This window comes from Corvus hawaiiensis, chromosome 7 (assembly GCF_020740725.1).
Source record: "Corvus hawaiiensis isolate bCorHaw1 chromosome 7, bCorHaw1.pri.cur, whole genome shotgun sequence".
Lineage (NCBI taxonomy): Eukaryota > Metazoa > Chordata > Aves > Passeriformes > Corvidae > Corvus > Corvus hawaiiensis.
This window is the reverse complement of record NC_063219.1, coordinates 34,113,409-34,140,995: the sequence shown is the minus strand read 5'-3', so window position 1 is coordinate 34,140,995 and position 27,587 is coordinate 34,113,409. Positions and strand designations below refer to the sequence as shown.

General features: G+C 39.8%; 2 protein-coding genes across 3 annotated transcripts in view; one reads left to right on the top strand and one right to left on the bottom strand.

Annotated features, from left to right (window-relative positions):
- The window catches only part of ACMSD (aminocarboxymuconate semialdehyde decarboxylase), a 38,708-nt gene extending 22,529 nt beyond the window's left edge, over nt 1–16,179 (bottom strand). Inside the window, exon 1 of one of the 2 annotated variants that reach the window (XM_048309678.1) lies at nt 15,976–16,179. In XM_048309678.1, the coding sequence (XP_048165635.1) occupies nt 15,976–16,164 (189 nt within the window). In that variant the 5' untranslated portion in view covers nt 16,165–16,179. Of the gene's footprint in view, nt 1–14,921; nt 15,448–15,975 lie in introns of those variants that run through there. The other variant, XM_048309677.1, reaches the window with a different exon arrangement.
- The window catches only part of TMEM163 (transmembrane protein 163), a 90,104-nt gene continuing 77,917 nt past the window's right edge, over nt 15,401–27,587 (top strand). The window contains exons 1-2 of the mRNA XM_048309680.1: nt 15,401–15,554; nt 20,586–20,705. Of these exons, the coding sequence (XP_048165637.1) occupies nt 15,401–15,554; nt 20,586–20,705 (274 nt within the window). The remainder of the gene's footprint in view (nt 15,555–20,585; nt 20,706–27,587) is intronic.

Below are 27,587 nucleotides of genomic sequence, written 5' to 3'. Positions count from 1 at the left end.
CAGAGTCACACATCCTCATCTATTCTTTTTTTTTCTCTTGCATTTTCTTTAAAGTTGTATTAAGCCCCCTCCAAAATACTGAATTGTAGCCAAATCTATGCTCTGCATTTTATATTCCCCCTCCTCATCATTGGTTCACTCAGGATATTTACACAAGCTACTGCATAATGGTGCTTACAGCCTCTCAAGATGCCTCAATTATAGATACATAGATGTATTTCAAATATAACAGCTTCTGCATCCTAAGTTAAGCTTAACTGGAGCTATTTCAGATTTCCTGTGAAACTACATCTCATCTTTTGCCCTTTACTCAATTTAGAATTACACTTCTTTGCTCAAGATACCCTTGCTCTTTATTTGTGCTGTATTTTTGTCTGTAATTTATTCCCCCTGTAGTTTTATTTCAGTGTATGTTACTCACACAACGTCCTCTTGTGTTTGTTAACCATTCCCTGATTTTATTTTTTGTGAAAAATGCTGATTTTTTTTCCAAAATGAAATGCTGCTGCAAATCTTTCAACTTGAAATCAAGTATCTTGAAAAATAAGTGGCCTTTTTTGTGTTATCCTTTTCCTGACTTCCCTATTTTATTTGGGCTTGACAGAAACCCCCAGACTCTTGTATATCTGCACTTGTTCACTCATTAAGCAAGTCTGCTTTGGATTTGGTCAGATAACTTTCTTAAGAGTTATTTTTCGTGCCAGCTTCTTGTGCCAGGGTTGTTTGGTTGATCTTGTACTTCTCTGCAGCAAGAGGTCACTGAAGACTGAATGTTCGAAAGAAATAGGAAGCAGCAGTTTTGGGGAAGTATTCCCCAAATAAAGCAAGACAGCCAACAATTTACTTTAACAGATCAAAACTCTGGGATTGAAAACAGCTATTATTTCTGTGTCAAAACCAAAATCAATCTGTTCGTGACCAGCTGCCAGGTTAAGCAGCAAATTTGCTCTCCTGCTCCCAAATGTGACAGCCATGCTGTGTGATGTGGCACTGCAATGTCAGCCTGTTGACAGCAGTGTTCCTGCATGGACTAGAGCTGACAGAAGAAAGAAATATTGATTCAGCTCTGGGAACTCCGCATCATGAATCCACGGATGGGAGGCAAACGCCTAAAGTGAGTCCTCCAATAAAGGGATGTCTGGAAGACAATTCCCTGCTTTAGCATAGAAAGCAGAGTGAAGTGAAGGAGAGGGGCAGGGAGAGATTTGTGCACCTGACTAGTCTAAGACACCAACATTCTTCAGTCACCAAAGCTGCAGGATTCCATGCAGAGCTCAGCTGCATTTCTTCAACACTGAGCTTAATTTTCCTCAGCTCTAAAAAAAGCCTTAGTTGTTAGTTAGTGCTCCCAAGACACAGCTTAGCTTGCAAACACTGTAGTACTCCCACACTGCATTTCATTTAACAAAACACATCGTTTGGAAACCATACCAGTTGAAGGCAAAATGTGGATCCATGTCACTTGATCGAAGGGCACTGAGATAGCTGTCTATATCCAACATGATCCATTGGGTCAGCAGCAGAAAGACCTTCACTGACTAGGAACAAAAAGCTCTTCAGCTACGCAGGCATCCAACCTACTCTAAACTGAAAACATGACTAACAACTCTTTCAAGGACAATCCAGCTATAGACTATTCAGCCAAGGCTGATTTCAGATACACGCACACAAGCCTAGCAGATCTGTAGGGTTCTATTTCACTGAAGGGACAAGCACTAAAGTGAAAATTGTGTTAATTTTAGGGCATTAAGTGCTTTTTTCTGAAGCTATTTAGCTGCTTTTCTGAAACAAGTGCAAAATCTGAGATTTGGAGTCTTCAGGATGGAAATTTGTTGTCCAGTTCTGGCCTTTGTTTATCGGGGTGAAAAGTATTTTCTCATATCAGTGAGAAAACCCTGACGTCTTCAAAAGAGGCTGCATCAAAAAACACTGGTAAGCTCTGCAGAGAGCTCTGCCACATCCATGCTCTGAGGCAGCCCATTTTCAAGTAGGATGAACAAAGACACAAAGAGGCAAATTCAGGATGCTGATCTCAGAAAGGGCTAAAGTACTCGTGCCAGGTTTTTATACCTTCCATTTTTCATGTTCCTCTCTGGCACCTGTTCTTGGAATTTCACGTTTGATTGTGCAAATTGGCTGTTTTACACATGTGCACAGCTACAGAAAAACAAGTGGAAAACTCTTTGTGCTTAGTAGCTAAGATGAAGTACGTAAAGAATACGTTCCTTTCCAAATGAAATAAATGTTGAGCAGCACACTTATATTGGTTGCTTAGCAACAGGTTATCCTTTGGCTGTGCTGGGGACTGCACAGGTCCTTTGAGACTGCCATTACAGACCTGCTTGGAAATGTCAGATTTGGAAAGGATGCAAAAGTCAGTAATTCTATTTTTTTTCCTCTGGTATCAAATAATTAAACCTCTCCTATTAAATTAGCCTGATCACAGAACTTAGACCTCTTCTGGGACTCCAAAGAACACAGACTTCAGTGGGAGTGGTGTGGTCTGAGTTCTGTGGGGAATAACAACAATGGTATGGTTTCTCTCCTAATGAGGAATAAAATCATGCAGTTCCCATGCAGCAGTCTCCATGCGTAGCTCTCAAGTGCCATCTTTGACAGGAAGACATCATTTCACCAGTAGAGCTACACCAGGAGGACATGTCCAGCTGCAGCTACACCAGTAAAGTCTTTAACCAAGATGTATTCCAGAGAGTGGGTGGTGTTATGATTCTCCAATGCCATGAACCAAAAACTCTAGCTTTTTCTGCCTAAGGTCCTGGTGATTTGCACAGCCAGCTAGACTGCACTGCCAGGGTTTCCTTTATACACATTTATGCAACAGAAAAGGCACCCTCACCTCCAATCTAGAGCCAGCTAAACCAGCTCAAGGCGGCAGCAGTGCAGGCGTAGTCATCATTAAATGCTGAAGAGTAGTAGGTTTTTCACTTTGTTATTAAAAAGCCTTTGCAGAAACAAACAACTGTAAGAGCCTCTGTTTAGACAGACATCAGAGCTGCTGCTCTGTATCTTGAGCCCGTTTAGCCTTGCAGAGAAGTTGGGCTTTTTAGCTCAGGTGTGACTCTGTACTGATGCTTCCAAGATCTCAGCTATTAACTCTGCATAGTGAAGCTTCACAGTTGCACAAACTCAGGGTGATGCTCCTCAGGTGGGCTCTCTATTAGACCTGCCACAGCCTTTTTGTGTCCCTAGAACTTATAGTGGAAAGGTGTCCAAGATTGCTGATGCCTGTGGCAGCCCTGCACTGCTCTGTGACCACCATCTGAGCAAGAGTTCTGATTAATCACACAGTCGTGAAGGCAAACAGTGTCCTCTGCCAGATTCGTGACCATTACTGTGTGCTCTGCTGCCTAAGTTAAGCCATAAACGAATCCTTATTTCTAGAACATATTACATTGTTGAAAGTCAACTGCCATTCTAAGAGAATAAAAGAAAATTATGTGCCTATCTTTCAAATAACATAATTATTTTCTTAATACACTACAATTGCAATTCTGCAATTTACACTTACCATGCATTTATCTGGTATAGAAATCTTCTACCAAAAATATTAAATAGATTTTTTAAAAAATGTCAGTATGAGAAAAATAGGACTTTATTTTTTTTTCCATTGTATAGACTTAAGCAAATAAAAAATATTCTATTTAAGCATGTACCAGGCCAAGAGTCACTCCTGTGCAATGGGAGTAACCAGACTGATACCACAGCATAAACATAGAAAGAACAGATGGAATGAAGCTTACAGATACCAAGAAGTCATAATTTCCAAGTTAATACCCCATGGTAGCATCTTAAATTTTTTCAATTATTTAGAAAGCTGGTGCCTAAAATAAATAAATAGTAACTCCTGCTATATGTTGTCTGAACAACTTTTTTTCCGGTGTACTAGATAGTCAAATCCTCACTTTTCCCTCTTTGCAGAGGCCTCTCTGTGCCACTCTTTGGGTGCATCTGAATTTTGGGGACAAGGACAGTCTTCTCAGAGCTTTCACTGCTTCAGAAAGAAAGCGAGTGCCAAAGCAAAGACCTCTCCAGCTCTGCAGATGTTTACAATGTAAATGTTTGGGGTTTTATTCATTCATCTGGAGGAGGGAGCTTGGCAGAGGAATACTTCCACAGAACATTTCTGGAGCCTGCTTTCACTTGCTGAGTTCAACTACGAACAGGCAGGTACTGCTTTTTCTTTTTTTATTCCGACATTTGGAATTTAATAACATCCTCTGAGGAAGAGCCACCTTCTTCACAATTACTAAAATAGATCCACGACTTCCTGGCTGTGTTTAAATGTGTTTTACTAATTTGCTTGATTTTTTTTTTTCTTTATTTGCTGAAAAAGATTAAGAAATCGGCACTTTTTTGGTCACAACTACAGGCAAGACTGTATTGCAGATACATCAAAACATCTGTGTTAATTTCTGAGTGTGAAGATCATAAAAAAAGTCACTCCTAAATAAGATCTATTTTCTTTTTCAGGACATTGCCACTCATTGTCATCTAATGTTTCATGTAAGCTTTTTAATAATATAAAAAAATGCAGGTGTTTTAGAAGAACTCTATGGTAATTAATCATTTCAGACCCAACAGAAAGGCCCCTTAAGTCACCAGGAAACCAAATTGTTATAGAAGAGATCAATCAAGTGGAGATTCAAAAAGTAATTTTGAGCCCCTGGAAAGACAGACCCATTTCAATGAGGAATCACAAGTAAACCTTGCCTGGAGTTCAGTAATTAAACACCAGACTTCTGGTTTTGGGCTAGGTCTGATGGCCCGTGCCAGCTTGGTGCCTCAAAAGAAAGATCTGCATTATAAATCACAGATTTGTTAATAATGTTTGTGCAGCTCCCTGTGAATAGCGCAGGCTGCAGTTTGTAGAGCAGCAAACAGTGATTGCAGAGTTCACAGAGAGCACTGATCTCCTATTGATGGCCGTGGATTTTGCCTGTGGGAAGTGATGCAGTCTGGCGCTGCCTTGTCGTGGCCGACGCTGCAATGTCAGAGCAGAACTGGGCTGAGCTGCTTCTGAGCACTGTGGTCATTTGTAATCAGTGTTTTTACACATTCATGTAATGCACTGGCTGGTGAATGGGTGTTTTAAAATCCCTTTGTCTCTAGTAATTCAGCCTTTTTACGAACAGAAAGAAAACACGTGCCTCCAAATATCCATTTTTCTGACATGCTGGCTCATCTCTGCTCTATGTTCTTGAACAACTGGTGTATTAATATCCCTTGGGGGCTTGGGGAATAACTATTAGGATCACAATGTAAAATACACACTTCAAAAACCAGGATCTGGATGTCGATTTTCAGTAAGCGCTCACCATTGACTAAATAATAAAGGAAATTCTTGTCACTAACCTTTTCATATGAAAATCTGTTAATTAGCAGTAAGATTTCATACCATTTGTGAAACTCTCAAGTTTTGGATCCTAGTAATGAAATATGTGTATTTATTAAAATTAGCCAATAATATAATTAACAATAATTAATGTCTACTAATTTCTAATATTACTAACAACTAAAAGCTACATTCAATCTCTTCATCTTAAGTGACAAGAGGCAACCAGTTGCTCTAATTCAGTGGATCTATATCCTACTTCATATCTGCAGTTTGTAGGTACTTGAACAATTTAGTTGAAGGCAGCTCTGATGAGGTATTTTTCGTAGCAGGGTTACAAAAGGGTTGAATCCCATTGACCACCATAGGCAAATACAAACCATAAACATTTCTATGTCAAGGAATCATACACTGCATTATCTACAGCCATGCACTGCACAGAACAATTAAAATTATAGTTTGTTGAAGCTCAGGGGGTAGCATAAGTAAAATAAAGTTTTAAACAGAAAACACAAACAGTTTAACAGCCTGAATTCACGGCAATGTTTTGGTAAATTTTTCAAGCTGGCATTGTGTCCTTTTCACAAAAATCAATTTAGAAACAACCTTAAGCACAAGTTCTACTTTTCTATTGTGTGTTCCAACAGCACGAGGTTTTAAAGGATCTTTTTAATACTAAGCTAATATTTACTTGATTTTTTGTCCTTTTCCATTACTGGCCCAGGTTAACTGAACTGGTTCATCCAGCTCATATTCTACACCCTTCTTACAGTAAAATGTTGTAATATTGGATTACTGCTTTCCAGCCTGGAGCCTCTTACATTCTACATGAAGAATAAAGAAAAATCACAGCTCAGAATACAGAATACAGGGAAGTGTGTCCTGGGTAACACATATCTGATCAGTTCTTCTGAAGGGATTAGACTTCTGCTCCATCTCAGAGGGTGCTTCACTGGTCAGGACCTTAAGTTCTAGAAGCCTCACTCTTGGGCACCACATAATTTTGTAAGGAAATTGCTAGTAGTTCACTTCATCTGGGTGGAGGAAAAAACCAGCATCTCTATATTTAAACTCGAAGTGATAAATTATTCTGATTACCTATCCTGAATTAGCTACTAAATAAAAAAAAAAGCTCATGTGGGGCTCTTTATTTAAAAGCAATCTTCAGCACTGCAGCTTTACTTAGGACACTTCCTATCATTCCAGTTGAATGCAGCCAGAAAGGAAGCAATTTGCAGCATTGAAGTCAGTCTTTAAATGGTAAATGCAGAAATGGTTGGACAAGTTTTATTCTAAAAAGCACATTGCACACATGATCAGATATTGTTGCCATGGCTGACTTCCTTTATTGCTTTGAGTAAATCCATATTTGATGCATTAAGCATGGATTGGGTTGCTGTTAGGTAGAATTAGGTCAAGAGATTTTTAAGCCACAGTTCTAAGCATAGACTAAGAGCAAACACAATAGGTAATTTCTTATTTTTTAAATCTTTAGCATGTGCAACTATAGTCAAGCTATAAATTAACTTGCACTTAATGCATAATGCCATCTAGTGGGAAAATCAACAAGTCTACATGCAACAAGTCTGGCTATCCCATGCAATATCAATCCAATTAGTGCTGCAACCACTGGACAGTTTTAATAGGGAAGTAAGTTTAAAGCAAAAGAACTATAACCTAATTTTCCAAACCTCCACAAAAACAGATCTTCACAGATGATCTTTAATGTCCCTTCCAACTCAAATTGTTCTATGATGCCATGAAAATTTAAATATTTTCCAAGCCTGTTTTATCCTAAAAGTTAAGATAAGCAAAAAAATCTCAACAAACATCTATTTAAAATGATTATGGGATGTGAAGCAGACCTTGGTAGCTTCTTGATTTTATTTCCTGATTAAATTTTATTTAGAAATTGAATTTTTGGTCAACACAATTACACAAACTTCAGGCTGATAAAGGAGACAATTCAAAGTTTACTGATACATCAGCCAGAACAACCTGTAATTCCAGAGAGTTTCACAATTAATGATCTTCATAAGTATGAGGTCACTTTTCTGTACCCACAAATAAAAAAGGAAACAAAGTGACCAAAATTCAAAGTTATATAGGGTAAAGGAAATAGGCTTATTGTAAAAAGATCGAGTAGAATAAGGGGCTTAGATAGACTATCAGTATCAGATAAGTAGTTTACTTCATTGACAGCCCTTCTAAAATCAACAGTAAGGGAAAAATCTAAGAGAAGTAATTTGTATAGTCCAGTATCAGCTGTGCTAATCAGTGGATAGAGCAAAATATAATCAAACTATATAAATTCTGTCAGTAAAATACAACCTCTTGAAACACACATTTCTTATAGAAGAATGTGAAAATTAAGTGAAACTTCTGTGGTTATTAAGGCATCCCAGCCCCCCAACACCAAAAATATCAGTGGTCTTGATGATGTTGATGATGGAGACGGGGCTGTGTGCATTACTCTGTGACTGCCTGTCCCTTGTTAACTTTTAGGCATCATCAAAAGCTTTAGACAGAATCTGAAAGAGGCAGAAATTGACTTTTATCATAGTCTGATTAAATTATATGACTGACATTGTCATCTTTCTTCTTGGTTACAGGACAATTTTATTGCAGCAGAGGTTCAAAATTTCACTGACATTCTGAGCTTCAAACTTCAATTGCCTTTAAATTTGAATTTTACTGGTTGTTTAAAAAGACATTCATAGGTGAAGTGGGTTTAACACTCTTCATTCTACGGAGGAAAGTTCTTCAATTTCCTAAAGATGCTCCTCTCCCTTGTAAAATTGGCAAATGCTAACAGCCATGCACAGCTCTATCACTGCTAATATAATATAAATGTTTTAGTGGGGCTTTTAACCTTATCCATCTTCCATAAATCCAGATCTGACAATGTTCACTATGGATAGACAAATGTCAATATTCACAGTGTATTTCCCTGTGCAAGATCAAAAGGAGCCATTGCTTTTCCTTCTGCTGCACACAGAGAAGGGCCTGGCTTTTGGGTTCAAACTTCTGGGTTTGAATTCCACAAAAAAATGGCCCCCATTTATTTTTGAAAGAAGGATGACATGAATTATGTGACTCACTCTTTAAGAGGATGAGAAACAATCAATATATCATGAGAATAAAGAATGCAGAAATCTGTTATAACTCCTCTATATGTTGTTGACAATACTTCTGCCTCTTCCAAAAATTTATTATCTAAAGAATTTAATTATTTTATCTACACCATCTCCCTTCATTAAAATGAAGTATTCAGACCCAAATTGTATGTCAGGACTCAGGAAACTAACTCTATTTCTTTCAGAAAGAAACCAAAAAACAAACCAGTAACAAAATCAAACAGGCAAAAAACATTAAGTGGGTAACAGATTCCTCTAGGTACTAGAAATCTGATGTCCATCAAGACCTAGCAGAGTTTGATTTAAAGTGTCAAACATCTGCTTGAGAAGGTGTCAAAAAGCCCCCAAAACTGGCACACAGAGAAATGTGTATAGTTTCCAGGCTATGAAGAACATGTTTTACAAAATACTCATTTTGGCGGTGGCTATCAGGCTTTTTCCAAACACTTTCTATAGTAATCCTTGCTAAATTCTCAAGTAGGAATGTGCAGAATCCTAGCTACAGTTCATTTGGCATCAGAAAAGGATAAAGTACTCTTCAATAAAAAGCAGAAATATTATCATCTCATAGAGTTTATCAAACAACTTAGAGCAAAAGTGAGCTGTGGAGCAGAGAAGAAGCAATCTAAGTATTATTGCTACAGAGGAGTAGAAGGGTAATTCCCTCAAGCACTCAACACAGGGTCCTTTGATAAAGATAAAAATACAGCAAGAAAAAAACCCCGTGTTGCTGATGACACAAGGAGTAACATACCAACCCAAATCACAAATTAGAGTTTAAAATATCAGGAAAGACGTGAGTTGGGCTCTATTCCCCATAAAACCTATTACATCTCTTTTCTGACACAGGCAAATCCCATTAGGAAATGCAACTACTCCCTTTTCCCATTAGATCTTTACCTTCAAGGTAGGGATTACAACTCTCAATTTTTTAAAAAATGCATAGGGTAAAATTTATAAACTATAAATATTTCATACATGCATGGGGAGAATCTGAGTAGGAAGTAAATGGGTATCTACCTTTTCATGCAGCCTTTTTAACAAAACCTGGGTCTGGCATGGTGGGAATTGGGCTCGGTAGACAGGTGCATCAGGAGGAATGGACTTAGAAAGAGGAAAATGACCCAATCTGTATATGATAAAAAGGATGTTTTGTGATTTCTATAGTTCACTTATCTCATGTTTAACCATATGAACTTAATGGAAAATTGTGTAGAAATTTTTAGAAGATACGTGAGGAAACATGAAGTTATGCAAATATGTTGGAAGTGTCTGGTTGTTAAGATGCCTTAGGATGGGAATTATCATCAAGTAATTATAAGCAATTGGATAAGTTTATTACTAAATTATATTATTTTGCTTCCCAGGAATTTCCTAGCTTCCTTTTTTTCTTTTCTTTGATCAAAAAGGAAATCTCAGCTGCTTAATTCACATCATCCATTAGGCTATGGTTAGAGTCTCATTGGAAGAAGAAAGATCTCTCTGCTTAATGTGAAAACCAGAAAGAAGTAAAAAAGAGGAAGATTATGACTAAAGTAACAGGTTGCTACCTCTTGAAAATGAATTTTTCCTTCCATTTCTCTTCTATACTTGTGAATATTAACAATTAAATATAACCCCTGTCAAATAAGTCATTTTTGTTCATTTACATAAAACCTGGAAACAGGATGTCTACAGTGATATAAAGAAATAACGTGTTTTGGAATAGACACATTTAGCCTTGCTTAACTGCAAAATATTTCTCTGAACAAAACAGATTAGTTTTTATGGTTTCTCATATTTACACAGCAGTTTTATCTTGAATTAAGAAGAGCTTTTAAAATAGTTGGAAAATGCTCACTGTAAAGAATCTTTTCCAAGATTTTCTGCTCATTTTTAGATGACATATTTTGCAGCCTCTGTTTTTATTCCTCCTTTGTTGCCACAATGAAATCTATCAATGCTTGTGGCTCGTGCTGGCTGTGGCATTTTTTGCAAATATGATCCTGCAACAACATTGTGTAGGGAAAGGGTAGGTGCTTATGTGAGGTGTCATCAATTACTTACCAAGGTCACTGCATGCTGTATTCTCTGGGAATTATATTATGGGCACTCTTTCACAGTCTGAAGGAAAAGGTACTGAATTATCATATTCATTTTCCAAAATAACATTCTGATTATTTTTGACCCAAGTTAATATTCAGTCTAAAAATGCCAAGAAGAGAGACGATTTCAATTTAAACTCTACTTAGCCCAGCGCAAGAGAAAAAGACTACATACATTGGATAATAATTTAAGCATGCTCTGCAGTTTAAAAATTAATGCAGTGTTGTGTACTAACATCAACATTATCTTTTATTTTAAATTAAAAACCCAAGGTGACTAATACTAGGCTTAGAGGTATTTAGACCAGGTTAAAAGAACCTGGTGTCCTCATCCTGTTGACCACTGACAATGCCGTGGGGCTATAGGTGAGCTACAGAACAAGAGCAAGATCTGTGTCTGCCTCTGCCTGCATGCCACCAAATAAACTAGCAAACAAACAGAGTTAAAAAAACATCCTAACTTGTTTGTAGAAGAAAACTATTTGTTTGTAGGAGAAAAGAAAACTATGGCAGCCAACCTCGCACAAGACAATTAAGGGACTATTGAAAGAAATTATTGGGTTCATGAAAAAAAGTGAAATACAGAATCTAGAGGTTTTCATCACTAAAGAGACATATTTAATCTAGTCATTAGAGGAGGACATGTCTAAATGGCCAAGAATGATCTTACCATCTCATCCACAAACAGACATGACAAGGGAGCTGTAGTGCAAAATTGCAGAACATTTCAGCACCATAAACACTTATTGAAGGTGTTGCCTTTTGGAATATCAGGCTAACTCAAGAGTTGGTCCTAGAGGAGTGACACTGAAGATGAGCTATAGTGATGACCTCTATGGGACAGATGGCTGCCTGTGCCTTTAGAACAGGATGGGTTCTGGGTTGTTTGAGATGTGTCCCCTGAAGAACTGGTCCTGTGGTAGGGCCATGAAAGGCATATTGATCAAGTAAGAAGTGAGCATTTTCTTTTGACTCTCAGCCATGAAATGTCTGATAGACTGAACTAAAAAACCATCCTGGCTGACACTTGCACTTCCTGATACTGCAATACAATGCCACTGACAAACACAGTATTTTGTTGCCAAAAAAGGGCAGTTTTGTGTTTAGTATGTGTGTGACATGCAACCCAGCAAACAAAATGGTGAATGGCATTATCTTGCTCTTATGCCTTTAAGCATAATAAAAAATAATCACCAGGTCAGCTGACCAGCTCTTTCCAAATACGCAGCAGTGCTCTTAGGTTAAGTGCTGTACTTAAGATGTTGGTCAATATGGAACATGGACAAGTTAACATCAATGAAACCAAGCAAAGTTCCTTCTCAGGAGCCTTTGAGTGCACCTCTGTGTCCTGCTAATTCAAGTGAAAACATTGCAGTCAGTAGCTCTAAAATGAAAAGGAAAACCAGAAATTCAAATCTGATTGATATTATTCATGGGTAGGAAGGAAGGAAGGAAGGAAGGAAGGAAGGACGGACCACAGGAAAAGCAGACCACAGACAATACAGATAAGGAAGTTCTTTTTGTTGTTGCTCTTTGCTGTGATGCATAAGACTTTCATCTCATCTGAAATCTCCTTTCTCTAAATGCCAAAATATTGCAGAAATTACAGGCAGCTCCAGCTGGGAACAAAGTTCTACAAGTATGTATTAATCTTGCAGCAGCTACAGAAGATAAGATGGTGTCAGTCTAGTTAGACTGCATCCAGAGATACGGCCTTTTTTTTTTTTTTTTAATTGATTTTGGCTTTCCATTTTTCATATCCAACAAAGGGAGGTTTGAGGGGCCAAGAAATAAAATCATATGGCTATTAGACTGAGGCCTTTTTATCGTCATTGACTTTGCCTACAGGTTTCTTACACAAGAACTCCAACAGGGCTGGAAAACAGGATCCATGTCTATAAAAATCTAGCCCTACATGTTTATCCAATGGAATACACTTCATGTGAATGAGTGTCATGAGAAATAACAGGCAATGCTGGAAAGCAGCTTCCAGCAGCTATGATGTGACAGTCTTTCTGCTTCTTAGTAGCTAGTCTGTATAGACAATGGTGTGATCTGAAGGGCCCTTCATTGTTGATCTGTTTTGAATTTGTATTTGCTAAATGCAGTGTATGACCCTTCTCATGTGAGGCTGTGTTTGAAAGCACTGAAGAGAGTCATTTAAAAAACCTATAATACTCTTTGCAGGCTTCATATTCTTTGCTATAGCCTGAACACCACAGCAATTATACAATTAGAGACAGCTCCAGTCCCCGCCACACACAGTTTTATGTAAGAGCAGCAATTGAGGACAACCAAAAAAGGAGAAAGAAACACATTAAAGTTTAAAACTTGTGCTTTGGTGTTCTTAGTTCCTATTTTTCTCTAAATCATTTGGAAACCTACTCCTTCGACCTCCTTTTAAAGAAATGGAATTAGGAATCTACAGGCACTTTCCTCTTGGTTTGATTTCTGGAAGTTATAAGAATACCAAAATAGCTTGGAGAGACCAAGAGAAAGGAGGTAGTGTTCAAGGAAAATCACTAGTCAGTTTTCCATTTATGCAAGGAATAAGAAAGTTCTTACTGGAATGGATCAGATATGGATTTATCTCTATAAAAGAGGAGGGATCCTGCAGTAATTGTATTAGGGAACATTGTATCTGTTGCAGCAATTTCAAGGGACTCTTTGTGGCTGGTCCTGGCTGCACTCTGCATGGGATGGTGTCTCCCCAGCCTGACTCACCAAAGGTTTCTGTATCCTTGCAAGGTCTTGAAAAGTTGTTGGTCCCCATTTCTTGTCTCTGACCAGGTTACAAAACTGATTCTATTCATTTAAGGATTCTCACTTTAAAGACACATTTTAAGTGATAGAGACATCTATTTTTATGGTAAACAACAAAAGGTGAGCTTTTTCTACTTTTCATTCACCTCTCATGGGCATACATCCATCTGCTCTAGCATCTTGCAGGTTCAAGGTAACCAGAGCTTAATAAACAGCCTTTAAAAAAATCACAGGTTTTTTTTTTTAATTTGAGTTGCTAGTTTTCAACCCCTCACAACTCAGCCCAAACCTCAAAATAACACATCCCTCAAAATAACTCACTTGTGTTAACTTATGCACGTGAGAACAAACCTCTTTTGACATTAATATCAAATAGGCACGTTGTAATTTACTATCCATTTCATCAGGAAAAAGCAATTAATTTTGGCATTGCTTATATTCATATTAATGCTGATCCAACTAGAAGAGCAAGAGCTCTGGGATCGCAAAGCAGGCTAGGGATAGCTAGGGGTGAAGGTGAAATTTAGGTGAAAGACATGAAGACATCAAAATACTTCATATAGTAGGTATGATAGACTATACACAAAGAAATCGTAAGATTAGGTAAAGACACCAATCCCTCACATTACAACAGCCATCTTCATTCCACAAGATTGTCAAAATGCCAATCAGTTTCTAAACCAGTATTTTATGCCACTTAACATTTACTTATACTTCTACTTATACTTTTTCAAATAATTAATGATTTAAAATTCAGATGAAAAGATTTTGAAGATTAGCACACAGTGGTAAGAAGTATTTTTTAAAATTAAGACATTTTGATAATAACGTTGCACTGACCATTTTTAGACAGATATTACTAAACTGCTACAAAACTTTTTGTAAGGCTGACATCAGCAGGATTCTGACAGTTTATAAACTCATGTCCCTATGTTGGCATAAATATTAATTTCCTGCTGGCCTTTCTAGACTGCCCAAATTCACTAGTTTCTCAAAGGAGAAAGGCAACTTCATCTTCATGTAACTTAAATGGGGATCGTATCCTTATGTATCACCTAAGGACCAGGGCTACAATGTCTTCTGATATTTTCCTAGAAAAATTTTTCAAGTCAAAACATGATACAGCTTCAAAATATCTGCATGCGAGTAAGCATGCAGCTGGGAGACTGTGCTCGCACAAAGAATGCTTTGTTTGTTTGCACCTCTCCATCTAGTCATTAGAAACCAGCAGAGAAGAAGCAAGCAGCCCTGGCACAAATTTATCTGTAAAATTTTACATTTAAAAAAAACATTTCTGTGCTCCTGAGATTTTAGTTTTGTTCCTATGTTCTTCTGCAGCCCTAGGAAAGGCAGGTGAGCAATCTGAGGACAGCTCTGAACGCCAGCGAGTCTAACCCCATGCTTCAGCATGAGATTGCTGTACGTTCGAGGGCAGTTTTAAGGCAGCTCTGAGTGTGTGACAGAACGTTAGTGCTGCGGGGTCTGAGAGGTGCCGGTGTGAGGCGATTCTACTCTGATCCCGAAAAAGGGCAAAGGCAGATGGAGGATGAGCAAATCCCCAGCAAAGGGGAGCTGGGTCTTTACCTGTGTGAGGGGAGGCGAGGCGGACGGGGCCTCGCTGCGCAGGGCCGGCATCCGCAGCCCTCGGGAGCGGCGGGAGCGCTCCTGCTTTGGACAGTCCCTGGACAGCTCTTCCCCCTGAGGCTCGGCTCCGGGAGAAGGAGGAGGCAGAGCCCGCCATGGCGAGGGGAGGCTGAGGAGGCTCCCGCTTCCTGAGCAGCTCCCGCCGCCGGCGGAGCTCGGCGGGGCGGGGAGGGGACGGGCAGCGCCGGGAGGCGGCACCGCGCTCCCACCTGCCCCTCTCCGCCGCGGGCAGTGATGAGGCGGCCGCGGGCAGCGGCTGGCGAGGAGCGCCCGGAGTTTGTTCGCTGCCCGTCCGCGTCTCCCTGATGCTCTGAGCCGAAGTCTCCTCCTCTCCCCGGGCTCGCACCCGGGCTGGATGCTCCGCTCGCTCCTCGCTTCCCTGCCACAGCCGCCGGCCGCTTCCCGCCGCCCCGCAAGAAATGGAGCCGCCCGCTGCCCCCCTGGACACCACTCCGGACCCCGCCATCGTGCAGCCCCCCGGGGCCAACCCGCCGGCGGCTCCCCGGGAGCAGCAGCAGGAGCAGCTGCGGATCGGGGAGAGCGGGCAGTTCAGCGAGGGGCCGGAGGACAGAGGTGAGCGTCCGTCCGTCCGTCCGTCCCCCGCCTTCCCGCACGCTGCCCTCCGCTGGGGCGAGCCCCACCACCTCTCCTGCGTCCCGAGGCGCCTGACACCCACCCCGACGGCTCCTCCGACACCCTCCCGCAGCATCCTCTCACTCGCTCTCCTGGACCCATACCCTCTCCCTGCCGCCGCAGCAGCCCTGCCCCCTCCCCTCCAGCCCTGGCAGCCGCACACCGGCTCTTGCCGCCCGAACTGCCCCCTCCAGCCCCCCTCGCCTACCCCTCATCCCGCCGCTGGCACCCGCTGAGCATTCCCCCGCGCCGCCCTCGAAGCTCTTCCCCGTTTTAGCTCCCGTGCGAGCGCTCCGCGACAGCTTTGAAGTATTTTTATAAACTCTATTCGTGGCTGTTCCCACCTCGCCCGAGAACTTGCCTGCCTGGCGGGGGAACGGCTGCCGGCGGCACATGGCTCCACAGGCAGCGCCCGGGCGAGGGGCGCGGGTGGCGGCGGGGCTCCCGGGTCCCCCGGGAGGGCCAGGCAGGGCCGGAGGCTTCCTCGGGAGGCCGCTGAGGTGCCCAAGCCGGCGGGGTGGTCGCAGCCGCCCCCCGAGCAGGGGCACATCGGGGCGTTTCTGGGGGGCTCGCCCCAGCCGGGCTGGGGGTTGAAGTCGGGGCACTTGTCTCACGCCTTGTCTCCCTTCCCCCACCGAACTGTGCACTTCCACACAGCTCCTTTTTTTTTTTTTTTTTTTGTTATTTACTTAAATACCTGACCAGGAATGGAAAGCTGCCTGCTTCCAAACAGCCATACGCTTTAGTGCGAAGCACATCCATTTCGGACATCTGTTCAGGGTGTGTGAGGCACTTGCTCACCTGCCACCCACAAAGGCAGCTGCCATTTTAACCCTCCCCACTGCCCTGTCCTCCACAACGCCTCCAGGCTCCTCTTCCACGCAATTTGTCTCCATCTTTTAATTTCATGTACTGATTTCCCTTAGCCTCCCTGTTGCCTTTTCTTCCTTTTCCATTTTGTTTTCATCATCCAGGAGTCCCTTTTGTGCTCTCGGTCTTCATCCACATAACCTCTTTGCATGTACTCTCCTCTATCTCCTGTTCTTTGCCCAGCTTCCCAAAACCTGTGCCTGCTCACAAATAGTAGACACAAAGTAGAGAAGTGGGGGGAAGAGCATTCACCACCTTTCTCACAGGTTCCAGTTGTGTTGGGGCAGGGGACACCCCTTGTTCAAGGGGTACCCTCACTGTCACTGCCAGTGGCTGAGGACAGGCATTGTGCCTGCCTGACGGCAATCTGAGGCTTCAGCTCTCTTTTAAATGAGTGAGGAATTTTCATTGTTGTTCAAACACAGAAGTTTGATTACAGAAATTTTAAATTCGTGCCCAGTATGACAGAGATAAAGGTGAAAGCTGTCCCTTTTGGCATTAAGGGTAATTCCAAAGATAGTGTCTATTGTACCTAACCTATCTCTTTCTATGAGGGAGATGAAGCTAAAGCTGCTGATTTTCTTTTCTTCCTTACCTTCATGCTCTTTCTATGGCCCTTGCAGTGCCTTTCTTTTAGCCTGTCCTGTAGTTACTGATTCCATCTATACCAGGATAATTCCCAGTCATTGTAGAGGGAAATCTGGTATGCTTTTTGCAGGTTGTCCCCGTTGAAAATGTTAACAGTCTGTCCTTTTAGATTGTACTTTTGCCTACAGTCCTTTCCAATGAATCACACCAGATGCAGTTACAGAGATGATGCTTCCATGTTTGCTAAAAATAAATGCTAACCCTAAATTTTGGAATAAGATATTTGCTCTTTAAGAGCCAGATCCAAAATAAGTGATAATTTTGTGGATGGGATCCCTAAATTAACATCCTTAGGTGAACAGGTTTTTTTATTAGCCTTGTCTCTTCCACAATTTCTAACTTGACATTTTAAAATGATCCCTTAGCCAAACAGAAAAGTACTTCTGGTAAGTCAGCATATGGTAAAGAATATCCTAGAATCACATCACAAATATGCCAAGCTTGTGTTCTGCAACTGTTAGGCAGGTTTTTTTCTCCCTCTGATTTTTTTATGGGAAGAAAATCTGTTAATATGTGAAGATACTGAAAGATAAATTAAAAATCCAGTGGATTTAGCCAGTTCATCATGTTTTCTAAACCTTAAGGATATCCATGTGTTAAATAAATTATTGACAATAAAATTACTCAGTATGTTAATTTCAGGGCGGAGGAATTCCAATTGTAGATGCTAGCTTTTTATTTTTGTAGCAGTGCAAAACATTCTGTAGCAGATGAAAGATTAACTTTCATCCTCCTGTGGATGCTTAAAACTTGCTTTCTTATGGTCAGTGAAAAAAATATGGAGGTTTACCTTGTGACTTTTGTTCTTGTGTGTAAATTAATGAGCTGTCTTTTCTCCTAAATAATTTTTGTTCTACGGGCTTGGTAGTCATGTGAATGAGTTTGTATTTTTCCATGCTGGCCCCAGGACACTCATAACAATTTTATGATCTTTCTTGGGGGTGAAAATTTTGAATACAGAGGATGTATTTGAATTATTTCAGGAAGGAGGGGATCACATCGCTGACAGCCAGAATATGCCAGCCATTTTGAGAGACAGAGGAACACACACGCGCACACACACACACACGGCAGAAGTGGTTGAGTTTTATAGAGATCTCAGTCTCTGTCATACTGGACACGTGCTTGACATGTGAATAATAATCAGGAGTGCTGCACTAGCTCTGGGGCTTATTATTCATTCCTCAGTTTAATTAGGATATTGCTTGATTTGTAAGTATCAACTGTGTATGTTGGACTTCCCAGGTACTAGTGAGCTGTAGCCATGAATTAAAAGATGTCTTTAAATAAAGAAACAGGTGCGGATATGTGTCATTCTGATCTATGTTTATTTGAGGTTTGAAATATTGAGAACCAAAACTGGCTGAGAAAAACCTCTGCTTTACATTCCAACAAGATGTGGGCCATAATTTAAAATCCTTGGTTTGGGGAGGGGACAGGAGGGGTGAGTACACAAAACATGAGAAGATGTGTTTTCTCTATGGTTATATTAGTAGAAATCCCTCCCATGTTTCAAGATGTGTTGTTAAATTACCTCATACCAGACAGCAATTAAACTGTACATCTTTATATATAGTAGCAGAAGATAGGCCAAACATTTGTGGAAAAAAAAAAAAAAAATCACACAAGTGAAAGCAGGCATGTGAGAAATAACTGTGCAGCACTATGAGTAAAAGACTCAAACCTTTTGGAGTTGTCATCTATCAGTTTTCATGTATTAGACAAATAACGCATGTAATAAGAAATAGACATAATAATTTTTGTATAGGGCCTGGTCCATGCAAGTTTGTAGATGCTTTCCCGTTCATAAAGCAGGGAGAATGCAGCAGCACAAAGTGTGATAATATTTTAAATTTTCTAAAAATACGGTACAAGCATGAAATTCTCAGAGTGGCTTTCTGAACTCCTATAAAGAAACCCTCTGTGCTTTATTGTAGCTGAGGTGTAAAAAGCAGGAAGAATTTTTCCAAGACAGCATGAATCCCACCAATTATGCCAGGATTAGAACCTGTAATTTTAACAGACTCCAAGTGGCAGAATAAAATCTGATGGCTCAAATTTCACCACCTCTGGATGCCTGCCCCTCTGCTGACACAATGCTGCCCCCAGGGCAGAGATGTCTGATTCAGTTCTGAATTGATTCCAAAACCATTGCAGTTTTCAGCCAGTATATTACAGTCAGTTGAAATTAATATCTGTTAAAGGTTAATAAACTTGGTTAAACATCGTGTGGATTCATGAGAACCAGATCAGATGTCCCTGCCTTGAAAGTGGCAATAGCCATCAGAGGGAAAACTGGGGAAGATGAGGATAGTAACAGCTTCAACTCTTATGTTTTAATCTGGTGCTGAGTCTTACAGAGCCCCTGTTCTCCACCCTTTGTCTAAGACCTCAGACCAGCTACTGAAAGTTGTGCTGTTAAACCTCTGTCTCAGTTCAATGCATTCAGGGCAGGCAAGTCTCTCAGAAAAGTGCTCATAATCTGAGAGGAACCACCCACATCTTCTGGAGTAACTCATTAAGAAATTTAAAACCATCAGGTTTTCTCTCCAGTTAAGCAGATTTGAGCTGAAACTTGATGAAAAAAAGAATGTATATGTCAAGTTGTATTAAGCATAAAATAATCAGAATGGGATGTACAGAATGGAAATACATAAAATTCTGAAGACATTTTAAGAGTGGCTTAAGACTCAGACTGAGAGAATAAAAACCAAAGGATGTCGTTAATTTATGTTTAACCTGCATTCTCTGTGATTTAAGATCAGTGGACAAAAGACTGCCACAGATTGAAAGCATCAAAAAAGAGAAAAAGCAATAGCATTTCCTTGTGTTCAACAGACTTCTGCACTGATTGCAGCAAGGGCAGAATTGCTTCTTCAGTTGGTTCTAGATGGGAATGTGTTCTTAACCCAGATGAGGGACAAGATGCTTCAAGAGGCTTTTTCAGCTGTGATAGCTTTGATTCTGAGGCATGCCTGCTTGTCCTTTGATGATCAATATGTGTGGTGTATCCCTGTGCATTGGGAGGTTATTCCACAGGGACTGGTGAGCACAAGTTTTTCTCCTATGTTAATTATCCCCAGGATGCTCAAGTTCTGAAACAAGTTTTAATCTGAGGGAGTAGAGGACTGAGCCATTTCTTGTGTAAAGGTGCAGGTGGAAGTCATAATGATTTGTGAATTTCCATAACTGGAATGCAGTGCTCTTTTTAAGGGATTCATCTGTGGGTCTTTCTGTGTGGAATCAAAACAGCTTGTGTGTGCTCTTCTTGCTTACTCACATGTTTCTGGTGGCCTCATTCACCTAACCTTAATAATGTGAGCAGTTTTGAGCCTGTATTGCTTCTGTGTGTAACATAGAATGTAAATGTGTTTTCTAAGGCTGAACTAACACAGCTGGTTTTTTAAAAGGGGCAATGCATTGCTCATACATTCTTTGCTTATTGCTTATCAGGTTTACTAGAAAGCAGTACGAGGCTAAAACCTCATGAAGCTCAAAGCTACAGAAAGAAGGCATTGTGGGTTTCCTGGGTCTCCATTATTGTCACATTGGCTCTTGCAGTGGCTGCTTTCAGTGAGTATTGGGAATATTTTCAATCTTCACACCTCTTCCCTTATGTTTTTCTTTTGGTCTCTCAGAATTTCTTTGTGGAAGCTTTCTCATGTTTTTTTCTTTGCAACTGCTAAAGAGGTTTCTCTCTAGGCTGCCTGTGTCTGCATGGTGCTTATAAACTAGTAAAACTGTTGGGTTTTTTTCTGCAGAATAGAGGGTTGTTGAAGGTCGGAGAAAGAAACAGGAGATGTTGGTTCCTGCTAGCATTTATACATGTGGAACTGTTCATTTTGGAGAGTAGTGTAAAAATCCTTATGCAGTGGGTTGCCTTTTACCAAAGAGGTCAAATAAGCCAACTTTTAATCTGTTTGGGATTTGTAGTGGGAAGGCTATAATAAAGAATAGTGAATTGTAAGGGAGAAATATATAATTTATCTGTATTACGCTGACAGATAACCTAAGACAATGCTAATCTGGAAGAGATTAGACCAGTGCTTTTCTATAAATTTCATGACATTTTTCTCATTTACCTTTAAACAAAGAATTTGAGCAGGAAAAAAAATTCCAAACTAAACCCCAAACACTTTTATATGGAAAAAAAAAGGAAATATATTTCTTTTATTTCAAAATGGCAGGAAATGCAACATTGTGTAAATACAAATTTTAGTTCAATGCAAATTTGCAAAATAGAAGCTTTCTATATTGGGCAATTAAGTAAAACATTAAAGACAAAAAGAAAGAAGGAATCTGAAACAAAATCTTTGCAGTGGCACATTCTCTGTTTTAGAGAAAGAAAAAGCAGAAGTGATTGAATTTATGCTTTTATACAAACAAAAGGAGGGCTCTGTCTAGGAGACATCAAAGAAGTCTCAAAACACCATTCTTAAGCTTGATAAAGACAGACTTGTATTATTTTTTCCCTTTTTTTTTTGGAATCACAGCAGCATGTCTTTTGTTATTCTAATCTCCATTGTATGACCTGCTGCTGGAAGTTGGTGTCAGCTCCCAGGAGAGGTGATTAAAATCTGACCAAATGGTCTCTGAAAACTTAACATATATTACTCAGAGCAGTTCATATGGAAACACAGGTACAATACCTTGGTTCAGAAATGAGAAAAAAGAGAAGGAACACTTAAAAGCAGAATCTGACACTGTAAAGAATTTGAATGTTAACAAGAGAGTGAAACAAGTTTCCATTTTGTTCTGCTTCATGGAAATACAGTGGTCTGTCTTTGCTACTGAAGCAACCTAAAGGTAATGCTATGTTACAGAATAACTTTGTTACCTATTAGCACTATAGTTTTAGGGAGTATTGTGACATGGCTTAATTTTATTTTATGTGTTCATTTGTCAGGGTTGCAAGAATTAAATGTAATATAGATAACTAAAACTGTGTCTTTTAAAAGGATAATATAAAACATTTTTAAAGATTATTTAGGCTGAATTTTTTTTTCTTTCCTTATTTTTGTCACTCTGGTAGTGTTTAGAGAAACAAACAAACAAACAACAGCAAAAAATGTAGTCCCTGTCTGGATATACTGTGGCTGCATATTCAGCTGGAGGGGACAGGCACTGACCTACTGAAATCAGTGGCAGACTATTTATATGTTTTTGGAATGTATCTTTCCTCATGGTTTGCTGAGGCTAAATTTATAAAGAATGAAAGAGGAATCACCACACAGATACATATTAAATCTGTATGGAATCTCTTAATAGGTAGCTGGCAGTAAACTTACATGCCACAAAAGCATTGCCAGGGCTTTTCATGTGTTTACTATTACAAATTTTCAATCTTTGAGGAAAATACAGTGACTTCTGGGATCACCTTGCTGTCCCCATGCAAAATCAGAAGTTCTGCTCATTTTATTGTCTCACACTGGCTTCTCTCTTCCTCAGTGCTGTCCTTTTAGCAGGTTCCTCTAGCCAATCCATGAGTTGGGAGAGATGCCAGGTGACCAGAGTTTGCTGCCTGTTTGATAGAAATGTCTAATTGTCATTTTGGGGTATCTGACACTGACAATTCTTTGCAAACAACTGCTATTTAAAGCATCCTCCTTCCATTTTACCTCCTGTCTGTAATGGTGAAGTGTTAGAAATACAGCCCTGGTGTTCCATTCCAGTGAAAAACGGGGACTTGTTGTGGTAATTGTGGGGCTACACTGACTATTCTCACTGCTCTTCCTGACTCCCCCATAAATTCCTCATTTAAATTTCTGTTTTATTTATAGGTTTCAAAATACTTTCTTGCAAGTGTATCCCACATGATATAGTCTGATAACTGATATATATATATCTGATGTTATTTGATAACTGTACTTGAAAGAATGGAGGACATGAAAGGCAGGAAAAACACTAAGGGGAATGATGCCCATGTGGAGAATAGGGAAGAGGTGCAGGAGCCTCCTTTTCCAAACAAGTGTTTGTAACAAAACTTCCTTTCCTTTTTTGTGGTCCACTCCCCACCCTTTACTTCAAGGCTAGCAGTTGCCTCCAACACTATATTTTGCCAGCATTTGAGTAAGTTGGAATGGTTTATCTTGACTGGTATGCAGTGTTTTCTTTTGGTGGGATTATGACGCTGCCCTAGTTGAACTCTGACCTTTCACTTGGTAATTTTGAAAGAGATTGAAAAATCTCATGTTGATTTGAATACATAAAGTATCTTCCTTATTAGGTAATGATCTATGGGAAATGAGGCTTGAAATCATAGAATCATAAAATTTTAAGGTTGGCAAAGGTCTCTAGGATCATCGAGTCTGATTGTTAACCCAGCACTGTCAGGTTCATGACTAAACCGTGTCCCTAAGTGCCACATTCACACATTTTTTGAACACTTCCAGAGATGATGATTCCACCACTTCCCTGTGCGGCCTGTTCCAGGGCCTGACCAGACTTTCAGAGATTAAATTTTTTCTAATATCTAATCTAAGCTTCCCCTGGCACAACTTGAGGCCGTCCTCTCATCCTGTCGCTTGTTGCCTGGGAGAAGAGAGTGACTCCCACCTCACTACAACCTCCTTTCAGGGAACTGTAGAGAGTGATAATGCCCTCAGTGGTCTGAGCTCTGTATGTTAGACTTACTGTTAGAAAGAACCTGTGTATGGAGTATTATAAAAGTGCAGAAATTACAGTTGTGATATGCCTATATCTATATGTCATATATTTGCTGCAAAACAGGTATGTGATATGTATTGTCTCTGAGATGGGCTCTTTTGTGGCCTGAGATAGTGCAACAGAGGAGATGAAATGCTGATGTGTACACCAGACTGTGTTTGGTGTCTGGGTTTGCAAAGCTGAACCAGGCTAGGCTGGGTATGGAGCAGAATGACTGCTTAAAGGAAAATGAAGTTGTCACCTTCCATTCACTAATATTGACAAGTAGGGCTTAGACCATGAAATCAGCTTTTCCACTTAGCTGAAAGAACAGATCTCTTACTATCATTAGTACTTAATAAACTTAATTTTACTACAGAAATGCTGTATTTGTAAAAGACTGTTTGGAAGTTCCAGCTGCCATCTCTAACGCAGCTCCTGCACTCTGTGGTAACTACTGTGGTCTCATGGCTCTGAGAGCTGTTGCAGATGTTGCTCTCCAGCATGAAATTGCACAAGGCTTCAGTAAAATCTCTATAGACTTAAATGTGTGAGATTCTTGAGGTCAGTGGAGCCCCATGTATCATCTTTAGTGGCTGAAAATTTGGTGTTATCAAAATATTCTGGCACTGGTTTTTTTTGTACAATACTTTTATGATCAAATGCTAATCAATACCTGGTGAACAAATTCATTTTGCTCTTCATTTAGATGCTGCCTGAAATATGCATGCTTGTAGAATTCTCATCAAGAGTGGATTTACATTGTTATAAATATATAGCAATAAACAGAGTCTGAGCATGATAAAGCTTATTAAAATGAACATTAAATTATTCCTTAGCACCCCAAGTAAGTGCCAGAATAATAATTCTAATATAATTATTTCTGGATTACAGTAATATAAGCAAAGAATGATAACAGAATAAAGAATGATAACAGAATATGAACATCTTTTCCTTTTTTTGCAGTGTATATCTGTGTAGTATAAGGCTGCAGTCATTTAATAATAACAACTATTATTTCTTTCTGTAGCTGCAGTATTTTGTGTTCATACTGAGCCTAGTTTAAGAATCATGATAGAGAACAGGTGGAATGGAACTCTGGTGCTTTGAAACCCATTATTCTTATTTTCTTGACATTTATGTTACTAAAGCATAGTTTTGAAAAATATACAAATACAGCTTCTGCTGTTACAGTTCAGTTTCTACTCAGGCAGCTAATCTCTGATAATATTGTCAAAGCAGAAAACAAGCTCATTCTGTCTGGTATTTTTTGTCCAGTGTAGACTTGTGATTCACAGAAAGCAGCGTGTTCATTCATCTTCCTGATCTGATTAGCCAAAATTGTTTCACAGTGAATGGAGGAGTCACATCAATACATCCAAACAATGTATAGACCAAATTCTGCACTGAAGGCTTTCTTTGTAGTCGGAGACTGAGAGAAGATTTAGAATGTAAATGTGAGCTTTGTGAAGCCTGTCCCAGCGTGGCCAGGGCAGGTCTGCATCGGCCCTGCTCCCTGGGAGAGGGACAGAACTGTTTGCAGGGGAAATATTGTAGGCAGGTGGGTGCTCAGGGCTGCTCTGGACATCCCTCCTTTCAGCTCACCACAGGCACAGGTAAGGCTCAGCTGTACAGAAATTAACTGAGTGCAGCAAAAGGTCAGATCCTGGTAAGTGTTTAATCTGGTGTAATAAGAGGTGCTGGTATTTTGAGAAGGTGAATTCCATTTATCTGTATCAAATCTCAGGTGGAAATTCAATAGGTAGAATTCTGTGAGCGGGAGTATTTCACAGGATTAGCTGTTGGCCCATGGATAAGATATTAAATGTAAATGCAGACACTGACATTCTGATTTTATATAAAAAACTATTTGTGTTTCAGAATGAATTGCTGAAAAATGATTTATCATAGGGAGCTTCCACACACTGAGAGGCATTTTGTTTGAAATCTATGGTGCATATGCTTACAAATTTCAGGGTATGTCCTGCTTTCAGATTAATGCTTTATGCTAACTCAGATTCTAACAGTTATAAATGCCAACAAACTTAGAAATTCTGTATCCAGGTCCACTTTTGTTATTGGAATGACTACACTGAGTCATAAAGTCTCAAATGGGTTAGCTGTAGGACATGATTCCTGGTTTTCCTCCACTCTGGTGCATGCAAATGAAGTTACATGGGACAAACATTGAGCAAATGAAGGTGCTGTCCTCTGGATGCTCACACATGGATGTACTGATGTAATCTGTCGCTCCTCATCTCAGACCTACTGCTCAGGCAACTGAGATGGGGAGCGACTATATTAATTTATTGACAAATATATAATTTTCTCTGTGGCCCATTCCTATTCATGCTGAAAAATTAAATATATGCGGGCTTTCCCTGATGTTTGCACAATACTTAGTATACCCTGGGCACAGCTGTGAATCATAATAACACTACTAATAAAAAATGTAGGGGAAGGGTCATAGTTCTGAAGCTCTTTAGTTTGGATATTTAATCCTTTAAAGGTCACTGAATTTCGGACAAATGATGGGCATTCAGCACTCAGGCTGGGTTTATAGTGTCTCATCTGAGAACCTAAACAGAACTCTCCAGGATCACTGAAAATGAGAAAAGTCTTGGTTTTTGTGTTTTGTCTTTCAGGAATTATACAGAATTGCATTTCTCACTCCTAAAGACCTGGGAAGAGATTTTCTTTTTAGATTTTTTTTTCTTGAGTAGAGCACATTACATTTATTCAGAAGGTTACATTTCAAGTCCCATGCAAACACTTAAAACCAAGTAAAGACTAAATACAGAATAAAGCTCCTCCATGATAGTATGCAGAGCCCTCATTTTGCATGTTTCTCAGGATGTTTAATTACATCAGTTACAAAAAGACAGATGCTTCAGGGCTGTGGTCTCACAGAAGTGTTAATGAAATATGGAACTCAAATTCCCAAGGTAGAGTTCTGATATTGGTGACACTTGTGCTTCCCTGTCATCCTTGTTACAGCTGCACCACTACAGTAGAAAATAGAGTTTGGTCCTAACCGTGTTACATATAAAATCTAAAGCACAAAAAATCCATTGCCGTGCAGCACTGGCAGAAGACAGCCTTTTGTATAGGTCAATCTGTGCTTAATAACAACAAAATGCAATTTTCATTCACTGGAAATGAAATGAGAGGCCAGAGAGGGCCTGTCTATTTTTTTTTTTTCAGGCATTCAAAGCTCTAAGTGACTTTCTTGGGAGGAGAAAATAACATATGGATGTCAAGTTCAAGACTGATAGCTGTTGAGCAGAAGTGTGGGTCTAAAATCTGCAGTGCTTCACACTTCATGAAATCTTTTCCTTAGCTGGCAGGCAAAATGATGGTAGAAGTCTGTGGAATCTAGAACAGGCTAGATAATGATATAATGGATTTGAACAGCAAAAAATTAAAAAATTGTTGCGGTGGTGGAAGTTTGTTAAAACAGCTAAGTTTGTGTTTAAATGCTAACCTTTAAAACATACTAGCCTGTTGTATTTTTGCATTAGAAAATTGCAATTTAATAATTCCTTTTGTTAAGTACTTATTCTTTCCTCATGAGAGAAGATCATCGCAAAGAATTTTGAAATTAAAACAGGGTTCTGATGATGAGGGAAAACTAGCACCATAACACGACTTCATGAAGAATGAGGAACGTGCAAGTACACTGTCTAGGCTACTTAGTGTAATAATCACAGTCACGGTTTCCTTTGTTGTTTTATTTTTCCTTTCCAAGGTTTTGTTGGGGTTTATTTTGTGTGGAAAAGATTGAAATAAGTCTGTGCAATATTTAGACCA